General features: G+C 32.0%; 1 protein-coding gene across 3 annotated transcripts in view; it reads left to right on the top strand.

Moving 5' to 3' along the window:
- The window catches only part of LOC148612714 (semaphorin-5A-like), a 126,405-nt gene that overhangs the window by 43,594 nt on the left and 61,655 nt on the right, over positions 1-21,156 (top strand). For all 3 annotated transcript variants that reach the window (XM_088594377.1, XM_088594376.1, XM_088594375.1), the window contains one exon: positions 2,298-2,471. In XM_088594377.1, coding sequence (XP_088450503.1) covers positions 2,351-2,471 — 121 coding nt within the window. In that variant the 5' untranslated portion in view covers positions 2,298-2,350. The remainder of the gene's footprint in view (positions 1-2,297; positions 2,472-21,156) is intronic.

The raw sequence follows: 21,156 nt of genomic DNA, 5'->3' as shown, positions 1-21,156 counted from the left end.
AAGATTGATATTTATTCTGGAGAAGGGGTATAAGAGTATTAAAATCAGTCTGCTGTATTGTTTTTTCATGTTGTTACGTAAGGTCTGTGAGAAAATAAACATGCATTTGGCGTGATGATATTGTAGAAGTCTTTGAATGATAGAGGAACAAAAGAAAAAGTAGCATTGTATTGTCAAGAATTTTGTCTGTTGTGTATTATTTTGTTTTGTTTTTTGCATTTTGATTGCGTTAAGAGTTCCATTATTCAGTCTTTTGTATTTTTATTAAAGACATGTTGTAATATGTGGCCTTATAGCCTTTTGTTGGATTGGATAATGATGTGAAAAACATTGCCAGACTTGTGCAGTTATATAATTAGGGGTATGTGACATATACCATACTATCATAATTTTTTATTGAAATTTTACGATTATGATTATTTTAAAAGAAGTAATGAAATATTCTGACAGCTTCAATCAAGTAATAATAGGATAGGACAGGCATGCCCCTTAATTTTTCATGAATTGTACCCCCAAAAATTGTCCAGAAATTTCTGCCTTTCTTAGCATTGTATGATATTTACGCCCCCCTTACCTGAAATCCTGGAATCCTCCCCCCCTCATCTCTATTACTACCTATAAGATTTGTATGGAGATTGTTTGATGTGGTATGAGGATGTCATTAAACATTATCCTATGTTAAGGTTGTGATTCCATATTTGCTGCATGGCTTCATTTAGTGTCCTTACTTATAAAATAAAAACAAAAAATATTTCATGATAGTAAACAGCCTAATATTTTTCACGTGAAATTCATGTTAACCAAGCTTCACCTGAAATTTACGTGAACTTCACATGAAATTAATGTGATTTTCACCTAAAATTCACTTAACATTAATTGCATATAAACAATTCACGCGAATTTCATGTGAAAGCTCGATTCACCCAAATTTCACGTGAACTCTGTCACAAAGTTTATTTGTCCAGTTCGGTAGAGAATCAGGTGAAATAATTTTGCCTGTGTAGTAAGTACAACAGACAATTACAAATTCTGCTTATTTAGCCAAAGGTGCTAATGCTCTGATATGGTCTTTACTTTTTAATAATGATGAAAGAAATTACACCTCATTTTTTCTCACCTACAATCAAAACCTTGTATTATTTTGATATTTCTGACAGGTAAATTAAGGTAATCTGTATCATTTCATTCATAAAGAAGAAAATCTCAATGAATGAATATTTATCACCTGTATGAAATACCTTGTGGCGACATACAGAATTGTTTACTTTATTTTTTATCGAAATATGATCCATCTTTTTTTGTATGGTGAATTGGCAAACTTGAGACCCATGAGGACATGTTAATGATAACATGTCTTAATGTAGAAAAATTATACCTAAACTGGGTTTAAAGTAAATTGTATGGGTTTCTGAATATTGATCATGGTCAGAAATAAAGTTTTGCTTTTAGCCATGTCTTTTGTCTTTTAAATGTGTGAAGTTGATCTAGGGATTTATTTGAGTTTTATGTTATTTATTAGGTTTTATGGAAGAGATTTATGACATGATTAATGTTTGGTGTGATAATGGAAAAATTTATGGTTAAAAAATTTAAGTTTTTTTATCCATATAAGGCTAATTTATATTTACAAGTTTTTATTTTAGCTAACTGATTCATCACAGTTTGATTAATTTTTATCCCATTCTTCTTAAAGTCTCATTCATATCTTTTTGCTATCAGTCTCATTGGTGAAAAAAAGTTATCATGACAGCATTATTTATTTCTCCTTACACATTTCCTAAACTTGTTATTTTTTTAGTCTTATAGGCATTGAATCAAGTACAACACTTAGATCAGGTTCACATCTCCTCCAAGTAATGATTTTTTTCATCAAACAATTTTGATAAATACTTTTGACAGTATTTTAACACTAGTTGACCATAAATGAATATCAGAGTTATTGTGCATGGATTTTAAAGGAAACTTTGTTAACAATTATAGAGTAGGTGTACTTTTTGTTTTCAATCACCGTACTTTGCAGTGTCAGGTACAGGGTGAAGGTTTTTTAGTTTTAAACACTTTTTTATTTGAAATATGAGTTAATCATGTACAAAAAATTCCCAATAAAAGCCTTGACCCCCCCCTTTTTAAAAAATACCGGATTCCCACCTGCTGTCTCGCTATGTTCATTTTATACTTTTTACATTGTTATCTTTTTCAATATTGGCAATGCAGCAGACTTGTAGAGGAACACACACATGTAACTATTTAGTTCATTCTTCCATTATGCCTAATATCTTCACTTTTTTCTCCTTCAGACCACCAGTCTCAGCAGTATTATGGCATCTCAGCGTACTATACGGGAACAAAAATGACATCTCTATTGATGTTCTGTTTCTTTGTTATAACCGTTGTTTGTGACACTTCAACGGAACCAGAGAAGAAACCAGTATTCCCTCGAGAGTTTGATTTTAGATTTACTAGTTATCAAGGTAGGTGAATGTTTGTTCTTCTGCATTATGTTTGGAAATTGTTGTCCATATGTGTCTTTTTAGGGACGAAATTATGGCATGTATTTTGGGATTACTGATAGGGCTACTAAGGTAGGCTGTATTGGTACGACCAATAAATTTTGGTAGTGGTTAATTGAAGAAACTATGGCTTGGGTGTTATAATGTATTATTAAAGGTCGATCTGTAATAAAACAATGATAGAATGGAGTTCCTGTGATTTATTTTAATTCTAAAAGGACTAGTTTCTTCATTTTTGTTGTTGCAAGAAATGCCAACAATAATGGATTCAAATTCTGTTGTTAGACGTCTGTAAAACTTATCTTTGAAATCGGAAATCCGAAATATATGTCTATGTCGTTGGTCACATGCTTATCGAAGTTTTACTGTGGCTATGGTCTAAAGACCTTAGAATTACATTATATCAGAAATCAGAAATTCAAATATATAAATGACATGTAAACAGGTGGTTGAAACCTATAAAAAACTTAAGATTGGGAACCTAGAAGTCACCAACAATCAATGACATGGCAAGTACTTGGCACATTTATGATAAGGGTTTATGTGCAGATGCAAAAACAAATTAAAGTATTTATATGGAAATTCAAGATAACAATGCAAATAAGAAAATGATAGAATCTTTTTTACAGTATGATTTGGTATTATATCATAGATATCACTAACATAGTTAATATGTAATAATCTACAATAAAAGATGCCATGTGCATCTCCAAACCTTTTTACAAGGTATAAAACTTTTAAAACGTGCAATTCATTTCATGGTTGTGCATTTTAAGTCCTTTATCAAATCTATATATGTAAATATGGCTTTTAAATGCACCGACGTACAAATAAAAAGGTTTGAAACAGCTCAGAATTATTAGTCATACAAAATTCATCATGTTTATCTATCGATAACTTCGCAGGTTGACAAATTTCGGGTGGTTTTTCATGACACTTGCCATGTAAGCTTTAACGACAATCACATGTATAGAAGAACATTAGTATTGTTATGCAATCTATGTGTAGTCTTGAGAGGACATTTATCAGCCGAATGTCAGTACTGTCTCCATCAAGTGGGAATTCAGGTGTATGGGAGAGAGCCGTTAGGAGACCTGAGGTAATTAGTCAATATCAAACAGCAATTACCTGTAGAGGTTTCCATGTTAAACGCAACTGGATATGGTAGTGGTGCAGTTACCATGGAAATTGGAGTATTTGTAAAATTCAGGGGCAAAGAAAAGACTACTATTTTCTTTGATGGAAGGAATCACAAAAAGTGCAGTGGGGTTGTTTACTGTTAATTGAGTAATTCAAATTACCAAACAAATGAATTAACATTTCCACATCTACTATTTGTTAATATGTGATTCAATGGCACAAATGTACCTATCATACCATTGCATTTTGTCCAAACAAGCTCCTTTCAGACTGAAGTATTTGGTGTTTGGTTTAGGTAGACGTTTGGTTAAGTAGATATTTGGTTTAGGCAGGTGTTTGGTTTAGGTAGATGAATGGCTTGGATAGATGTTTGGCTTAGGCAGGTGTTTGGTATAGGTAGATGTTTGGTTTAGGCAGTTGTTTGGTATAGACAGTGTTTGGTTTAGGTAGATGTTTGGTTTAGGCAGATGTTTGGTTTAGGTAGATGTTTGGTTTAGGCAAATGTGTTGTGTTTGGTTTATGTAGATGTTTGGTTTAGGCAGGTGTTTGGTTAGGTAGATATTTGGTTTAGACAGGTGTTTGGTTTAGGTAGATGTTTGGTTTAGGCAGGTGTTTGGTTTAGGTAGATGTTTGGTTTTGGTAAATGTGTTGTGTTTGGTTTAGGCAGGTGTTTGGTTTAGGTAGATGAATGGCTTAGGCAGGTGTTTGGTTTGGGTAGATTTTTATTTAGGCAAATGTGTGGTGTATGGTTTAGGCAGGTGTATGGCTAAAGTAGATGTTATGTTTACATAGGTTCACAATGTATTGACCCTGGCATCTAGAGATTTTAAAAGGTGTCTGGTTATGACAGGTTTTTGGTTTATGCAGGGTTTGGTTTAAATATATATTACTTTCGAATGATGGGTGAATGACAACTTAAGTTGAAAAGATATATTTTTGCATGCAGTAGCCATTGCAGAAAGTAAGTGTCAGGGACCAAAATAAATTCTTGAACTTTTTTAGCTATTTGAGTATTACTTGAATGGATTTGGTATTAAATTCTTAAGTCATTGTGTTTTAATAAGGGAAGCTAGGGCACAATGAACACCACAAGACTTGACCCCTGACCCCAGAGCTGTCAACTATCACCAGGCTAGAACTAAAGTATTATTTATACAGTACATAAACTAAAGGTTATGTGTGGTCAAAGTTTTAATCCCCCAAAAAATAAAATTAATAAAAATTCAAATATGGACCTTGTAAGATCTGATAACATTATGTCAAATATCATAAGTAATATGGAGTCCAATGGAGTAAATATAATTTAACTACTAGATACCCCATGAAGTTTATACATCTTTTTTAAAAGAGATTATCAATAAGATGAAATTCATTTTGTGATTTTCAGCTTACAACACAGCAGGGAAACTTTGTATGAGATTGTAGTTAATCCACTGACTTGTAAATCTTTTGATTTTGATTTTTGAAATGACATGAAAATTTCATAAATTTTATTGTACAATTATTTGTCAAGAGTCAGAAAAAGGTATGAGACATTGATCTAGCGGAATGTTGTTGTTTGCTACAGGAGATTTGGCTATTTATTGCAGTAAGGGGCCACCTGCAGATTTGAAATGTTGACAGATTGCGAGCACTTAAAACATCCTGAATTGTGGTCCATTTAAACAACTTGTACTGGTTGTTGTATGGGGTTTTTACAGTATCCTAATTATGTACTCCACCTGACAAGATTTAGCATTCATAATTTCTGACCGCTCTATTATTTAGTAGCTGTACATGCTAGTCTTTTGTAATATTTGAATGAGCGAGGGAGTTGAAATAAAATTTTGAGTGTTGAAATTTTGGATGACAAGACTGAAGTACCAATTTGTCACGTCAGATCTTCACAAAACTTGCATTGTTTGTTGTAACAAGAGTCAAATAAAAGGGTGGATAACATGTCTAGAGAGGACTGTTGTGGCAAGGTAAAATTTGCTCTTGAACGGCCATTGTACAAGTTTAATCATCGGTAAATTTGGACAGATACAGAGTGGGGTACTTGGCCATAACTTGATCAATTGTTGGAGAAAAATAGAGTACTTCTGTATTTATTTTGGCTTAAGATATATGGCTTTTTGAATGGAGTAAAGCATGCATAAATTATCATGAATATTCTGCTGAATGCTCAGAAAAGAAATATATTTCTCTTGATATCCAGTATTAAAAAGAACTTGTGTTAAACTGCTTTTGAGGTTTCTTTTGAAAATATTGTACAGCATTTCTTCTTTTTTATTACATATAAAAAAAATTACTGGAAGTAAACAAGTATGGCCTGATTCTAGAGGCCAGATCTTGGTTTTTCATTCAGTCTGTTTCCACTGGTGGTGATATGGGGGGGGGACATTTATAAGGAGTGAATTGGTACTGTAGATAGTTTATGCAATGGATCATTGAGTAAATTGAGAAAAAAAAAAGTTTTAGTAGGAGGAAAAATTGAGGTTAACTGGCTGTTGGTCAGGGGCTGTTAAAGAGAGGTACTACTGTACTGTTCAAATCCTGGTTGCCTTGATTTTCCCCCTTAATTGATACAAATCATTTGCAGTGATCTAGTATTTTTGCTAGTATTTTTTGCTTTCCACAAGACAGTTTCCTTTCCACTTATTGAAAACAGGCTGAATACCAAATTAATAAAAGAATCTTTGCATAGGCTATGTTTTACTCGCGACAAGATATGGAGGTATTGGATGCTTACCGTACCGGTGCACCTGGTCCATGCTCCCAGTTTTTAGTTGAGTCCAAGTTGCTCCTTTACCTTTTTTACATTGTATGTACATATATTATTTTGGTTATTTTATGTCCTTTGTTGTGTGTGTCTGTTTTCTATGTCTGGTCTTTGTCCCTATATTACATTCTTTTGATTTCCAATAGAGTCTTGGTTCTCTTGATTACTCTTGCATAGTATGTAATATTAATAGAGAATTTGGATGAGAGAGTTTATTGCTGTTAAATTTTGCTGAAGGGTCTGAATAGTTTTTGGACAGTTCTTACATAACTTCTTGTTCTAAGTAGGGTTATAGATTTTGAAAATTGAACTCTGCCAAAACTGAATCTGACTTATACAAGGAGTGAAAGCAATAAAAGTACAGAAATACATGGCTAGATTTTTAGTGTGTAAAGCAATTTTTGTGATTGATTGCATTTTAAATATAACCTTTGAACTATAATAGTGTTTTTTTAATGATTTCTTACATAATTTATTGTTTTAAACAGGGCCATAGATTTTGAAATTTTAACTGTGGCAAAATTTAACCTGGCATATTCAAGTAGCTAATTGCAAGTAAATCTTAAGGGCCTTAACTAAATTACATTGATGTATGTAAGTATTTATACATTCGCAAGAATTGTCATTTAAACAAATAGAAAGGTAAGAAAATTGCATTCATACTGACAGAAAAAAAAGAAAAAATGCCAAGTTATTTCTGAATTTTTTTTCTGATATCAAAAGTGCATGGCATAATGACTTCGCCAATTTTTTGTCTTGTCTCCATGAGTTAAAAAGCCTATTATTCTTATAATCCTTCTGAAATTGATGGTGCACTTGTAACAAGAGGACCTCCGTATACTAGATTTATTATTTCGTTAGTTTACTGCCTTATCAACTCGATCACTGCATCTATTTTGCAGAAGCCATAACAAAAGAACCTTTAATTGCACAATTTTTTGTGCAGAAGAATATCTAATAAAGATGAAAACTGGATTTTTTCAACTTTCTTAGTTCTCTGGCATTTACGTCATTTGATTTTGAATTGATGAAAAACACAAATTTTGGCAGTATCATAAATTCTTTACAATTGAATTACGCAGAAATATAATGATAAAGCAGATGCTATATGGATTAGGGGCTTGTTGTGTCAGAAACTGTGAAAAAAAATATGGGCATCAACCTCTATTTTTATTGAATCTTCCATGATTTTTGTTAAATCATCTTTTGTTGTGAGGTTTTACATTATTTGGAACCTCTCCAGATTTTGATATGAACACTGAGGATTCTTTAATTGGATCCTGTGAGTTTGTCATGGTTTTTTGGTTTTTTGTTGGGCCTTTGTTTGATTGGTTTTTAGTCGGTGGTCACATTGAATTATCTGCTCTTTGTTATTTTATTGGTGCAGGCACTGTTGATGAGTCTGTCAAAACATGCACACATGGTTTATTTTCCGCTTAAATGCTAAATTCATGCCTGTAACTCTTGAACAAATAACCCACATATCAAGTTGGATTTTTTTGTCTGATTGGAGTAGAGAAGTGTGCCGTTCTGTTATTTTGACATGTTTTTTTTTGTAATTTTTGTGCCTGATTTTGATATACATCTGTTTCTGTGGATAATTGTAGTACAGTGCATTGAGGATCACTTTAAAATACATTGTACAAATTGATGAAGAACTTGAAATTTTTAATTACTTCTTTTGAAAATCTTACATATAATTCTTATTGAATGTTGAAAAATGTTTTGAAAAAAGCTTTAATTTTGCCTTGATGGAAATTTTAATGCCAGTAAAGAGCTGTTAATGACATATTTCATTTACTTATCCAACAAATTTTCTGCTCCTTAGGCCCAGCAGATCATGAGAGTTGCTTTATATGGTGGTCAAAATTATTTTTCCCAAGCTAGGTGCATCTAGCTGTGAGGTATGTGACTACAACACCTACCTATAAAAAATGACCAACAGGACAAAGCATGAGCTATAAAATTTGAACTGACATAGATAAAATATCCAATTATTACTTATTTTACACATTTTGGCGACAAATTGCTGGGATACCACCTGTAAATTATCATTAAATGTATTGCTTTTAAGTGTCTGTCTCTGTAAGTATCAGGCAGTGAGTGATGTATGGTATGAAACAAAATTTGTACCATTAGAATCAAGGAATAAAGAGAAGATTTTCTTTATTGTTTTGGTGAAATGTGTTACAATTCCATTGAAATGCACTGCAATTGAACTTTTCAAGGGCAGATAACTCCGTCAAAACAGATTTTTTTAAACATTGTTATGAAAGTTTCCAAAGCATATCCAGTGGTGCAGATATCAAATAGCAGTGATTTCAAGTAGAGAAGACTTCCTTGATTGAAATTATATTGTCAGATAAATGAGTTTTGACATCCATGTTTTGTATTTTTCCCATTTTGCCAAATTTTTACAAGGATTTGTAGTTAATGCATTTAACTTTATCTGTCAGAGTTTAACAAATAGATTGCAGAAAAATTTAGACTTTAATTAGAAAGGTTTAAAAGTTAACAAATACTTTGTATGGAAAAGTGACATCTTTGTTTGAATATTGTCACCTCATGTGAAAAATTGACTTGATGTATACCTGTTAATTTTAGCCCTGTATGTTACAAATTTTTATCACAATTCTGTCTACAATTCTTTTTATTGCAATTTTGTTTTATCTTTTTTGTAAGAGATGTTTTGGTCATTTAAAGGACTAAAGAATTTTTATATCCCGTCAAACATGTGTGAGGTACATGTATATTATTTGAACCCTCCAAAAAATGCATGTCTGTCCTTCGGTCTGTGTGCCTCCACCCCTACCTAATCCCATGTTTTCCAGATGATAATTTGAGAACAGATCAATGACTTTTTCTTTAATTTTGCACATATAGGTTAACTTCAATTTGCTGCAAAATCCAAAATGCAGTTTTCTTGATAGGCTTGCCATCCCCCTTTTTTCATCATTACATGGCATGGTATCACTTAATGTTCCATTAATGCCCTATTTTTATTGAATATGAAAAGAAGAAAAAACATGTATATGTGATACAGAATAAAAAAACGTATATGTATTAATATAGAAAATTAAAAAAAAAAAAAAAAGAAGCAGCTTTATTTCTAGGAAATTTTTCTACATTTTTTTTTCAACAGGAAACTTTACATTTTTAGTTGATTTTCTGAAGAAGAAGCATTTTGGATAATGTTACTGTAATAACCACTGTGATTTCTCTAATGAGATACCTTTTAAAAAAGTCTTGTTTTTGAAGGGTACTTGGCAATATTCAGTTTTGTATAAAGTTGCATGTCAGTATGAAAAGGGCATATATTTCATAGAACATTACCTTTTAAACTTGTACATCTCCATCTAAGAATCAGGCAAAATGTGTATAAAGTGTGGCACATGAAGGGAAAAAATGCAGAGATTTTATTGCATTAATCAAGTCTTTATACTTGATAACTGCCAGAAATAACCATTAAAGTGTTTGTAAAATTTGCCTTTTTAAGATATTGATAGGTCAAATTTAGTTGAAATGCACTATGAAAAAATGGCGGGAAAATTTTCCCACACTTTTTCCTTATGTAAGCAGTCAAAAAATATTTATGTCACAGATGCATCAGGATAAATTTAGATAACTTTTCAGTTGTTTTCTAGATGTATTGAATATATTTGAGGAAAAAAGACCAAATTGAGAATTATCATGTGCCACCCATTTGCCTGATTCTTACACTGAGTGGTACTTAACACTTGACTTATCTTGACATTGTAAAACTGAGTCTTTTCTCACCAATATTTATACTATGGAGTGAGGAAAAGAGATTTGAACTTGGAAAAAAATGTTATAATTGTTTGTGACCCTCTAAAATGAATCACCAGCGAGATTTTTATAATGATGAATGCATTCACGAAAGTGCAAGAAAACAATATGATACATTGCTTAAAATGACTGCTTTGTGGCTTCCTCGTGACAGATTTTAATCTTTAGAAACACCTTAAGAGACAATATGGCTTAATTAGTCCAGAAATTATGATTCTGAAATTATTTAAATCTGAATGTTATAGCTTTGTCAATGTCATAGAATATTTTTATGGTTTTGTAGAGTTGACTCATTTGGATTAAAATTTTTTCCTAATTATGAGAATTTTTTTTATGAATTTGCGGTATATTACATCAACTAAAAGTCGAGCCAGCATCAATTAGCTTTTTAAAATTTTTCATTGATTGTTTTTCTATTGTTATGAAATCTAACACATTGTGTTTTAAATTATGGAAAAACCACAATTAACATTTAATGTCATTAGAGTAGAAATTCAACATGGCTAGAATTTTGTTTTTGATTTGATGGTTGCACTTTTAAACATGATAGGTTTGTAGGCAGAATTTATTAGGATGATTTTTCATGTTTAAACAGCTTTTAATGATCTTGGGGTTCATCGTCACATCCAGACTCCCTCCCTTTGGCTCATTTTAGAATGTCTACATGTTTTTAAGATTTGTTTAGTATATTAAGGCTAAAAGATATTGCAGTACTATGATACTAAGCTGAGAATGGAAACTCAACAAATGAAAAGCAAGTCACAAAATACAGAAGACTATAGATATAGGTCCAAAAGCATGCAAGTTATTGAAACCAATAATTAAAAGCAAAGAAACAAACTAGACTGGACAAAAAACTGAACTGTATGCATTAACTTGAATAATTATACAGACTTTAAAGTCTCAAGACACAGTGGCTCCCTCCCATGCTCCAACCTATTTTTAGGAGTTTTACTGCCTTTTTAAGGGTGTCATTTAATACTTTGTGACCTTTCAGTGACATATGGTAAACTTTAATTGCACCTAATTCCAACTGACCAAAACAAATTTAATAATTGTTTTGCCTTCTTGGTGGAAAGATATTTTCACAGATAAAACAGCTGTTTGAAAAAAAAAGATAATTTTATTGACAATAAAATAGCTGTTAAATATATGTTAGAACCAAAAATTTCTGATTGAATCTTGTTTTCACTGAGCATGGTTTTTTTATTGCCAAAATCTATGGCCACTCCTGACCTAAGCATATGCCTCCCCTGTTCCAATAGGTTATCTGCATTCCAGTGACATATTATCTATACTTTTATAACCCCAATTACCAACTGACCAAAACAAATTTAATGGTCTGCTAGTCTTAATTACTTGTAATGATATTTATAGTGATAACAGAACAGTCCTAAAACAATGATTAAATATGGCAGTCAGAAAATAAAAATGGTGTAAAATGGTAATTAGGGTGGTCAGAGAAAGTTATAGGGTGTCTAGCCAGACAGACAAAGGTTGAATGAGGTTAATTTTGACAGGTGAAGACAAGGATGATTTTGACTGTAAAGTGTTGGTGTCTAAGGCTATGTCTGTTTGTTTTTACAATGCTCAAGCAGTGCATTGTTAGAACATCACTTAGGGTTACTACAATTAATGATTAGTGCAGATTTAACCATATTGGCAAAGATGTTTATTCAGTGTAAAAAAATGATTTTACATATATAATCAAATGTAAACTTTTGAAAGTAAATTTTGTAATATTAAATGAATTGCTGAGAAATGCTTTATATATAATTGTACTGTAAGGTTTTGAAATATGACCCCTCACTAGAAGTCTGGATACTTTGCTTCATAATTCACTCATTGACCTTTTTATCTTTGCCACAAAAGATGTGAATTCATTTAATCTAGAAAATTAATTAGTAAAACTGTTGTGACTGTAAAAATAATAAGCAGATCGAACATAGCTGTTATAGATATTGAGGTCAGAGCTGCACTCTGTTGTTTAGGTGATTCTCTGTAATTAAACTTGTATTTTGATTTTATGTGGTCATATCAATGTAAATGGGCTCAGTTTTATGTGTTATTTAAAAGTTCACTAATTGAAAATACAATAATTGGGCCAAGTTGTCTCTGGTATAGCATCAGTAGAAGAAAGCTGTTGAATATGATATTTTTTTGCAGAAAGGAGTTCTCATAAATTTTATTAACAGAACTATACACTGAATATTTCTTGGGAAATGTGGTTCAGAGGCTTCAATGACATAGGTTTATCTCAAATATTAGCAACCCTTGCATTGGGTTGTACCATCTGTAATTTTCCTTCTGCAAAATACTTTTGTTTGGACATTTTTTTATATGAAATGTTTGATAAACTTATAAACTTAATGTTTGAGTGTGGAACTGAATTTTTTCCATAAATTTCTTAGATGACAGGAAAAAAAAAAAACTTTATGTTTGAGTTTAGAACAGAACTTTTTCATTAATTTCTAAAATGACGGAAAAAGTTCATTAAGAGAACCCAAGTTAATGTAATCAACTGGTAATTTATTTGGTGTGCTCAATATCAAAGCATTGCCATACTGTTATGTATTAATCTTGGTGTTTGTGTATAACTGACACTTAGAAAACCAGGAACACAAACCAAAGTGTAGCAGCATCTTAAATAAGTCAATTTACAATACAATTATAAAATATTACAGGAAATATAAATACAATGGAGAGATTTAATCACGTCAGAACAGTTTTTTTATAAGATAACAGACAATTACAGACAGACGCTTGGCACTTCCTGGAGATAGCTTATCAATGGCCCGTAGGGGCGGACAAGTAGTTTAAGAATTTGTGTGGGGTTAAATTGATTTGATCTTTATAATTGGGTGAATTGAATTAATTTGAAATTTTTTATTATTTTATTTTTTTTTATATCACTGTCTTTGCATATGACCATGCATCATTTAAACTTTTGCTTAATCTAATTGAACTTTCCATCCAGTTGGGGTTAGGATTCTGCAGTTAAACCTGTCTAAACCAAACCCTGAATAATCCAAAAACATGTCTGATCCTCAAAGTCACTTCATATAAGTTCAAGTGTATCTAAAACCTTTGTAAACTAAACACCTGTCTAAACAAAATTCTAAATCCTAAAGGGGTTCAGTTTTTAGGCAGACTTTTATTCTACCATCATACAAGCTCTTGAAGGTGCAAGTAGAGAGGTAAAGCAGAATCTAAGCCTGCTGCTATCTCCATCTGTCTGTTATATAATTTAAGTTAATTGATACTGCACTCCTGTAACTGTTACTGTTTTAATCTTCAAGATAGATAACTCTGTAATCAGGATAGATAACTCTGTAATCAGAGATAATGTTATTCCTTAGATAAGTAGAAACATCCTCTAATGATCTTGTCTTCTAGAACTACTGATTGATGTCAGTTGAAAGGAAGTAGGTTATTGCCTTTATTCAATTGAAATTAAATCTTCTGTGTTGCTGGTATGGACAAGAAAAAGGGGGAGTGATATCAGTGATTAATTTGATTTTGAAATGTTTTGTTTTTAAACTGATTAGTTTATGGTTTTAATTGGATAGGAAGTTAACTTTGGTATACATGTGGCTATTGAAAAACTTTCTGCTTGTGATGTTTTGTATTGTAGAAAAATTGATCAGGGGAAATTTTGTCAGTCACAAATTTGTGCACAACAAAAACAATGCCTATGATCTGAACTTCATTATAAAACTAAAAATTCCTTTGCTGACAATGCAAACGTTAGTATTTACTTTATAATTGACATTAAGGTGTTGTATTTAACAGTTTATACTGCCTATAAAACGTTTTATAAACTATTGAATGATCAGGCAGTGTTTCTTATGGAGATAAAAACTGATCTAGTTTAGCAAAGATTAACATCACCTGTTATATAAGTAGAATTTTATTCCATTTCTCCAACAGTTTTTACAATCAAAGATAAGATAAACTATAGATAGCAAAACTGATTCAGAAATTGCCTTGATATACAGAGGTAATTCAAAGAATAAGACCAATTAAAGACATTTTTTATTCCCATTGCTATGAAAGCAGAAGTTATATAGTGATCATGGTGTTCCTTTGTCCATTGGTCCATTTGGCCATATCATTGGATTTGATTTCACTGACTAAAGCTACATCCATTTCTTGTTTGACTACTTTGTTTATATTTTTTCCTATTGGTTTCTTGAGGTGGGAGTTGGGGATACCCTTTGAAGAAGGAATTTGATCATCCAAATCCAAACCTCGTCTGCTTTTTCCCTCATAGGGGGAGAAATGCGAATTTGGAAAATTGCCATTCAAGCTTTTTTTCTCTGTTTATTTTACTTTTAAATGGAAGTAATTAAGCTTCACTCATTAGATATTTAATTTGATTAAATTGTAATTTTGCTCCCATAACATTTGATTATATCTTGATCAAAGAAATTTTTGTGTTATCAGAGAGAGATGTACTTCTGATGGAGGTAACATCTTCTAATAATCTTGCCTTCTTGAAACTCCATGGGGGATAAAATAGAAATTTTTGTCTATATTTCCTCAAATTTTTCATGGGACTGGTTAAAATCCATATTGGCCTACTGACATCAGACTTGTTAGTCAGTAAAGGTATAGTTGCGTAAGGTTTTCCATATTGAAAGCAGTTCTCTTTTGTTGCCTGCAGATTGGCATACATAAGAATCTACATCTGATTTCTGGTACATCAATATGTATTTAAGACTCATTATTATATGCTACTATCATTCTATCACCCTCAACCTGAAGTCCTCATGTACTTGTACAATGTATAATTACCAGTTGTTGATTCGTTTTACAGAGAAATAAATCTGTTATCAAACCTTCAATCCATATCAGATAAACTTGAACATTCCCTAATTATGTTATTTTTTCTATATTGTCTTCATTTCTGATTTTCTTAGATAACTGTGTATCCTTGATAAGTGTACTCTAAATTAGTTTGTTTTGCCATTCTCTCTAGGCTCAATGAATGGAAGATTTTGTCTTCTTCAAAAAAAGGAGTCAAAATATGTCTTCTGCTGATGGCAAACAGCAAGCAAATAAGCTGATGGGCAAGTCTAAGTCAAACAGAGCTTGCCCATTAGGCAACATTTGGATTCATCTTATGAAAAGATAAAGTTAACTTCACTCCGGGCCAGTCTAGTTTAGCAAAACTTGCCCACTAGTCTAGGGTGGCAAATTTTCTTATTTCTGCCATTGAAACAGGTACATTCACACAACTTGTTCTTCTGCCCTTGTTTTTTTTACAAATAATTTGTTTCAGTGCTCATATTTTTGGATTACTACTCATCCTTTTGGTTTCAGATAGATGTATTTTTATTTTATATACTTTTTAACCCTCCCCTTTTCAAAATTTATGCATCCACCCCTCAATCATTACTGAATTATATACTTGAGATCTTGTGGTATTTTACTTGTTGTATTCTGTTGGCTGTTACTTCAAGAACCCACTCAACCATAGCATTGACCTTTTCTTTGCAGCAACAACTTGTTGATATTATCAATAATCTGTTCCCTGTTCCTGGAATCAACATTAAGTGCTTGAACTTGAATCCTTTTTTTTTTTTTTTCAGAAATTTGTACAAATTACATAACACATGCACCCCAGCCATCTGTAAAGCTGACAATTTTATTACTGATAAAAATTTGTTTAGTAGATTAATTTTTATGTATCATATGTGCTTAGTTTTATGTAATCGCAGGAAATAGCATGATTTTGTAATTATTTACTTGGTAGGGTGAGATACTTCGTATTACAGTTATATAACTCTGACCTATAAGCCTCTCACAGCATTGAAAATGTTGTTCTCACGTTATAATTTATGTCATTGTTTGGGCTGTATTTTGTTTCTTTCAAAGTTTACAGTGATAATCTTTTGTAGGACCCTGCAGTTTCACTCTGCGGAGTTTGATATTTGAGACTAGTTATTTTAATTTCCAATGAAACAAAGAGTTTAAGACTTGTCAAATTTTCAGGTTTGTTAAATGGCTTAGTTATGTAATCAATGAAACCTGTCTCAAATGAACCTTTTGGACTGTTGAATATGTCTGGTTTGAATAGGTTTTTGTTTTATCCAGGTTTAAAATAGATTTAAGGAGGTAGACCTAGGGTAGTCTGGTTCTAAGGTTTTAAGTGGCCAACAAGAAATAGGATATAAAAATTCTTGTTACTTGCAGTTAAGGAGGTAGACCTAGGATAAGGGACATAACTCTTGAAATCAGTGATATGTTTGTATCATGTTCAATTTTACCAAAGTATATCAAGCTTTCATTTGAGACAGAATGTAATTAGTCCAAGTTACGTAGATGCTTACATGAGATTGATGTAAAATGCTGAATACTAACATTCCAATAATTTGTAAGAGTTATGTCCCTTACCTTAGGTCTACCTCCTTAAACTGGTATGAAAGAGCTTCAAATATGTCTGGTTTAGACAGGTTTTCAGTTTATTCAGGGTTCAGTTTAGACAGGTTTCACTGTATATATAAATCAAAACCAGTTGAAATTTATGTTTGCTACTACAGTGGAACCTGTCTTAACCAAATCCCTGATAACCCAAAAATCAAACACTTTTATCATTTAAATGTACATGTATTTTGAACCTTGGTAAACTACTGTGAAAGTACTTTAATTCATGGATACCAATGAAGAAACTCAAGTTCATGTCTCAAATTCGTGGTTTTTAAATTTTCAGTACACACATCAATTGGAATCAACTATTCGTTGGGAACCAAATTTCATTGTTTGACTTACCCACGAAAACCACAAAAATTGGTATACCACAAACAATAGTACTTTCACATTGTTTAGCACTTCTTTTAACCAAATGCATTTTGCTTTGTCCATAAGGAGATTTATTGCATAATCTTTGTTATTAAAAGTTTCAAATATTCTTAAATTCTGGCTACTTTTCTGATAATAGTATTTTTTTCTATAACATCAATTCAGTATTACACTAGCACCTGTAAATTTCATTTCTAGTTCATCTATCAAAACTTCTTGTCTGGGTCATTGGTGTCACATTGACACATTTTTTTATTCTTCTGGTGCATGTCCCAAATCCTAACCCTGATTCCTCTTGATTTAAACACCACAACAGCTGATTTGAGTTGGGAGTTCTAATTATAATGGGAGTTAATGCCTGCAGGGAAAAACACTTTCAGGTACATAAAGATACACTTTTAAGAAGCACTAAATGTCTTGTTTTACATCATTTTCTAGGGTTTGATAAAAATTGAAAATATCTGTTTTGTGATGAAATAATTTTTTTGGCATTTATTTTGTTGAAACTGCTGTGAATGACATCTAAGAAATTAAGTTGCAAAATGGACAAATCAGAATCTAGAACTTTGAAAATCAGATACTTTAACTGAAAGCTGACTTATACTTCAGTTGATAAGAGTGCTTTGAAATTTGTCTGGGTGTTGGCAATACTATTGGAATTTAATGGGGCTTGCTGCTTGGCAGTTGCATTTGAAGTTTGAAATTGCAAACAGAAACTGTTGTAAAATTTTAAGTTATATAGCAGGAATGCTTACACATTTGTGATGTAAAGTATTTGAAAAAAATTCAGGTTTTTCAAATTCTTTTGCTGTTGTAGACATGCACTTGCTAATCTTTAATTTGAAATATTTACTAACCTTCAAGAAAGACTTGAGACAGGTATCAAACCTATCTTAACTGACCTTCCAAGGATAAACAAAATCATGGTTACTTAGCACAGGTTAAATTTACATAATATGCACTACACAGGGAAATCATAATCAGACTTTTAAGACAGGTCATTGCTGAATACAGGTGGTTGCTATAGACAGGTTTGACTATACCTGGTAATGGTTCTGGTTGTTGGTCTCAATTGTTATGGGGCCATTTGCTTGCAGTTGGTTCAAGGTTATTGACAGGGCCGTAGGGCACATGTGGTAACTGATCAATTGATTTATTTGAGTTGGTAAAATTTAATTGGTGTTTGTAAAAGTTCTGTGTTATTTTCTTTGTACATTTAGAAACACAGCTGCTACTTAGGGTAAAACATTTTCTGGATCTCGTTTGGTATTTTGGTTTAGGATTTCCATCTATCATTTACTTGTAATCTATCCAAGTGAAAGCCTGTTGGGATGTCCCTTGTCACATTTATCAACTGTATAAAACCATAGTAGAGGTTTGGGTCCAATACCTGTATATTCAAACACCCAAAGGATACATTAATTAATTCTGTTTGAAGGATAGGTGAACTCAAGGACTCATAAATCAGTTACTTAAAGTATTCAGAGTTATAAGGTTCCTGTGAGAGTAGGCCTAGAACCTATTTATTGGTTATGTAATGAGGGTTGGCCATGTTGGAGTCTTGATGGCCCAAGGACCCATTTATCAACCAAGAAAAACTTAAAGGTATTGTAATCCATGGGTTAGAAAATAGAAGTACTAGTGTAGAAAATCAGCTGAACAATGAAATGGTCCATAGCGAAATCCCCCAGGAACTCATTTCTCAACCCTAGGGAGTTGTAGTAGGTAAAGGGTCCATTGCTCTACAAGGAATAAAAACAACAAGTAAAATGTTTGGTAGATATTATTATGGTACAGGAGATGTTTTGGATAACGTAAGAAAAAGCAACAGAAAACAATGCTTTGATCAGTCTTTACCAGTCTTTAGAGACTGAAAACAGACTGTGGTCATTTACAGTTGTTGCTGCATTGTTATCTTATCAACTAAAGGTTATAGGAATACGTATTACATCTAAATCTAGTTTACTCTTGTTGTGGAATGTTAATATCAACAATAACTACTGCTAATAATCTCAAGGTGTTGTGTTTTTGGAGTGTCTTATGAACCACATGCATGTTTATGCAATAGATGCTGTTTAAAAAAGTCAAAAAAGTTGTGCACTTGCATGTTATCCAGGGAATGGACACAGCTGATGACAGACCATTTAGTGTGTGGTAATTTTTTTAATGAAACCATAGTCCTGCTAGTAGGATTATGTTATGACCTCATATGAAGTATATAACAAAGGACTCTTATGTTTTTCTACTATTTCAAAATTTGTCACTTTCATCAAAGAAATTGATAGTTATTGTATCACTTTCTTTCTTGCCTGACAAAACATACTTCAAGTTGGAAAATTTTAATTGAAAATTTTTGTTGTGTATAAGACTTTGTAAATTGTCACTCTTTTCTAATATTACAACCAGCTTAATTTGAATGTTTCAGATTCCATGTCAAAACGACACAGTTATTTCTCGATTGTATTTTGTTTCTTTTCATTTTGTAGCGTTAATGAGACAAAAGTATTTCAATTGGGCAAAAACCTACGCTCTAGATGTCAGTCTTACAAAATGTTTGTCAACTGTCAATTTTTTTTAGTGAAAATTTTGTTTGAAACATTTGTCTTGTGTCACTATAAAACAGACAGTAATGTATTGTTAAAACCTTATAGAATTTCTGTAGAAATGTTCCATTACAGTAAAATAACAACAAAACATACATCATGATGTTATTTTGGAGTTGTGATAAACCCATGACATATTGATTCATTGTAAGATGCTCGAGGAAAATGTGGTCAAGACAATTTTAAAAGAGGATCAAGTGCCAGTACATCAATTTTTTTATGTTCTCAAACTCTCTGCTATAGTTACCCTTCTTATTTGAAAGTTTAGTATAGTACTCAGTCAAAAAAAGTATAATATACTGTTTTATTGGCAACTTTATCAAATTTCCTTCAGTCCTACTTCCTGATAATGTCTTATCTCAGGCTACTGCAATGATACAAAAAATTATTGGCAATGCTATGTAACTTTTGACTGTGACATTGCTGATATACAGATTAACACTGTGATATTTTTTACTTCAAAACTGCCATTATTTTGTATGTCTTCTTCAACCACTGCCAAACACAGCATACTTCATAGGCAGTAAAGTGACAACTGGTTGGTTCACTGTCCATATAATGTGTCCAAGTGGGTTGAATGCCTACCTGTGGGCAGTTGCTTTTGTTAGATAGTAAAAACCCAGCATAGCATGTTGTACTAGTACAAAGTAGGGTCTGTTTCATTTGTCAATATTCTTCTCCTGAAGTGCATGAAATAAATGCCATAAGATGTAAAACCACAACGAATCAAATAGTAAAAAAGTGCAATCTGAAAATAACACATTTTTCAAGTGTACCTGTACTAACTCTGTACTAAGTTAACCATCAAAGATATGACAGCAACTGGCATGCTCTATCACAAGGATCTTAACAATAGTCAGAAAAGATTCGATATAGATCTGGTTTTTTGATTAGTAGATGTTGAAAAAATGTTGAAAAGTGATGAACAATTTGGCATTGTTATCTTCAATATTTTGACAGAAAAAAGAAAAGAACAAATAACAAAAAACTGCAGAAACAAAACCATCAAGAGAGTTATACAGACATGCTTATCTGTTAGATCTCTGAAGGCACAGAAAAAAGAATGGAAAAAATTAGTGACAATTACAAAGCTGAAACGTGCCAATTTTATTCTTGATTAAAAAAATGTAGAAACTGTTGAAAACATTGACAATTTAATGAGTACCATCTTATCAAAGTTCGCAAGAAAAAAATAAGTTTTGGGATATAAAAACATGCCCGTGCCAATCATTAAGATCTTAAGAGATGGCAAAAAATGGTGACAGCGTTCAAAAACTTTCACTTGTCAATCAGAGTTTTAGAAAAAAAAAATGCTCACAAAAAAGAAAAACTAAGACAAAAAATTGAAAATTGTGTTAAAAATCCACTTGTGTTCTTTACATGAAGTCTTTAAAAGATATTGGTGACACTGGCAAAAACTATTGCACATATTTCATTCTGTAAAATTTTATAAAAAAAAACAGACAAAGGTGAAATAAATCAGACTGGTTTTATCATCTCATGACTTAGATAAAATGGTGACAATTGGAAA

The sequence above is a fragment of the Perna viridis genome, chromosome 7, assembly GCF_037379345.1.
Source record: "Perna viridis isolate PV_CMFRI_1.1 ecotype Kerala chromosome 7, ASM3737934v1, whole genome shotgun sequence".
NCBI lineage: Eukaryota > Metazoa > Mollusca > Bivalvia > Mytilida > Mytilidae > Perna > Perna viridis.
Note: the sequence above shows the minus strand (reverse complement) of the source record. Positions and strands in the feature narration are given on the sequence as shown.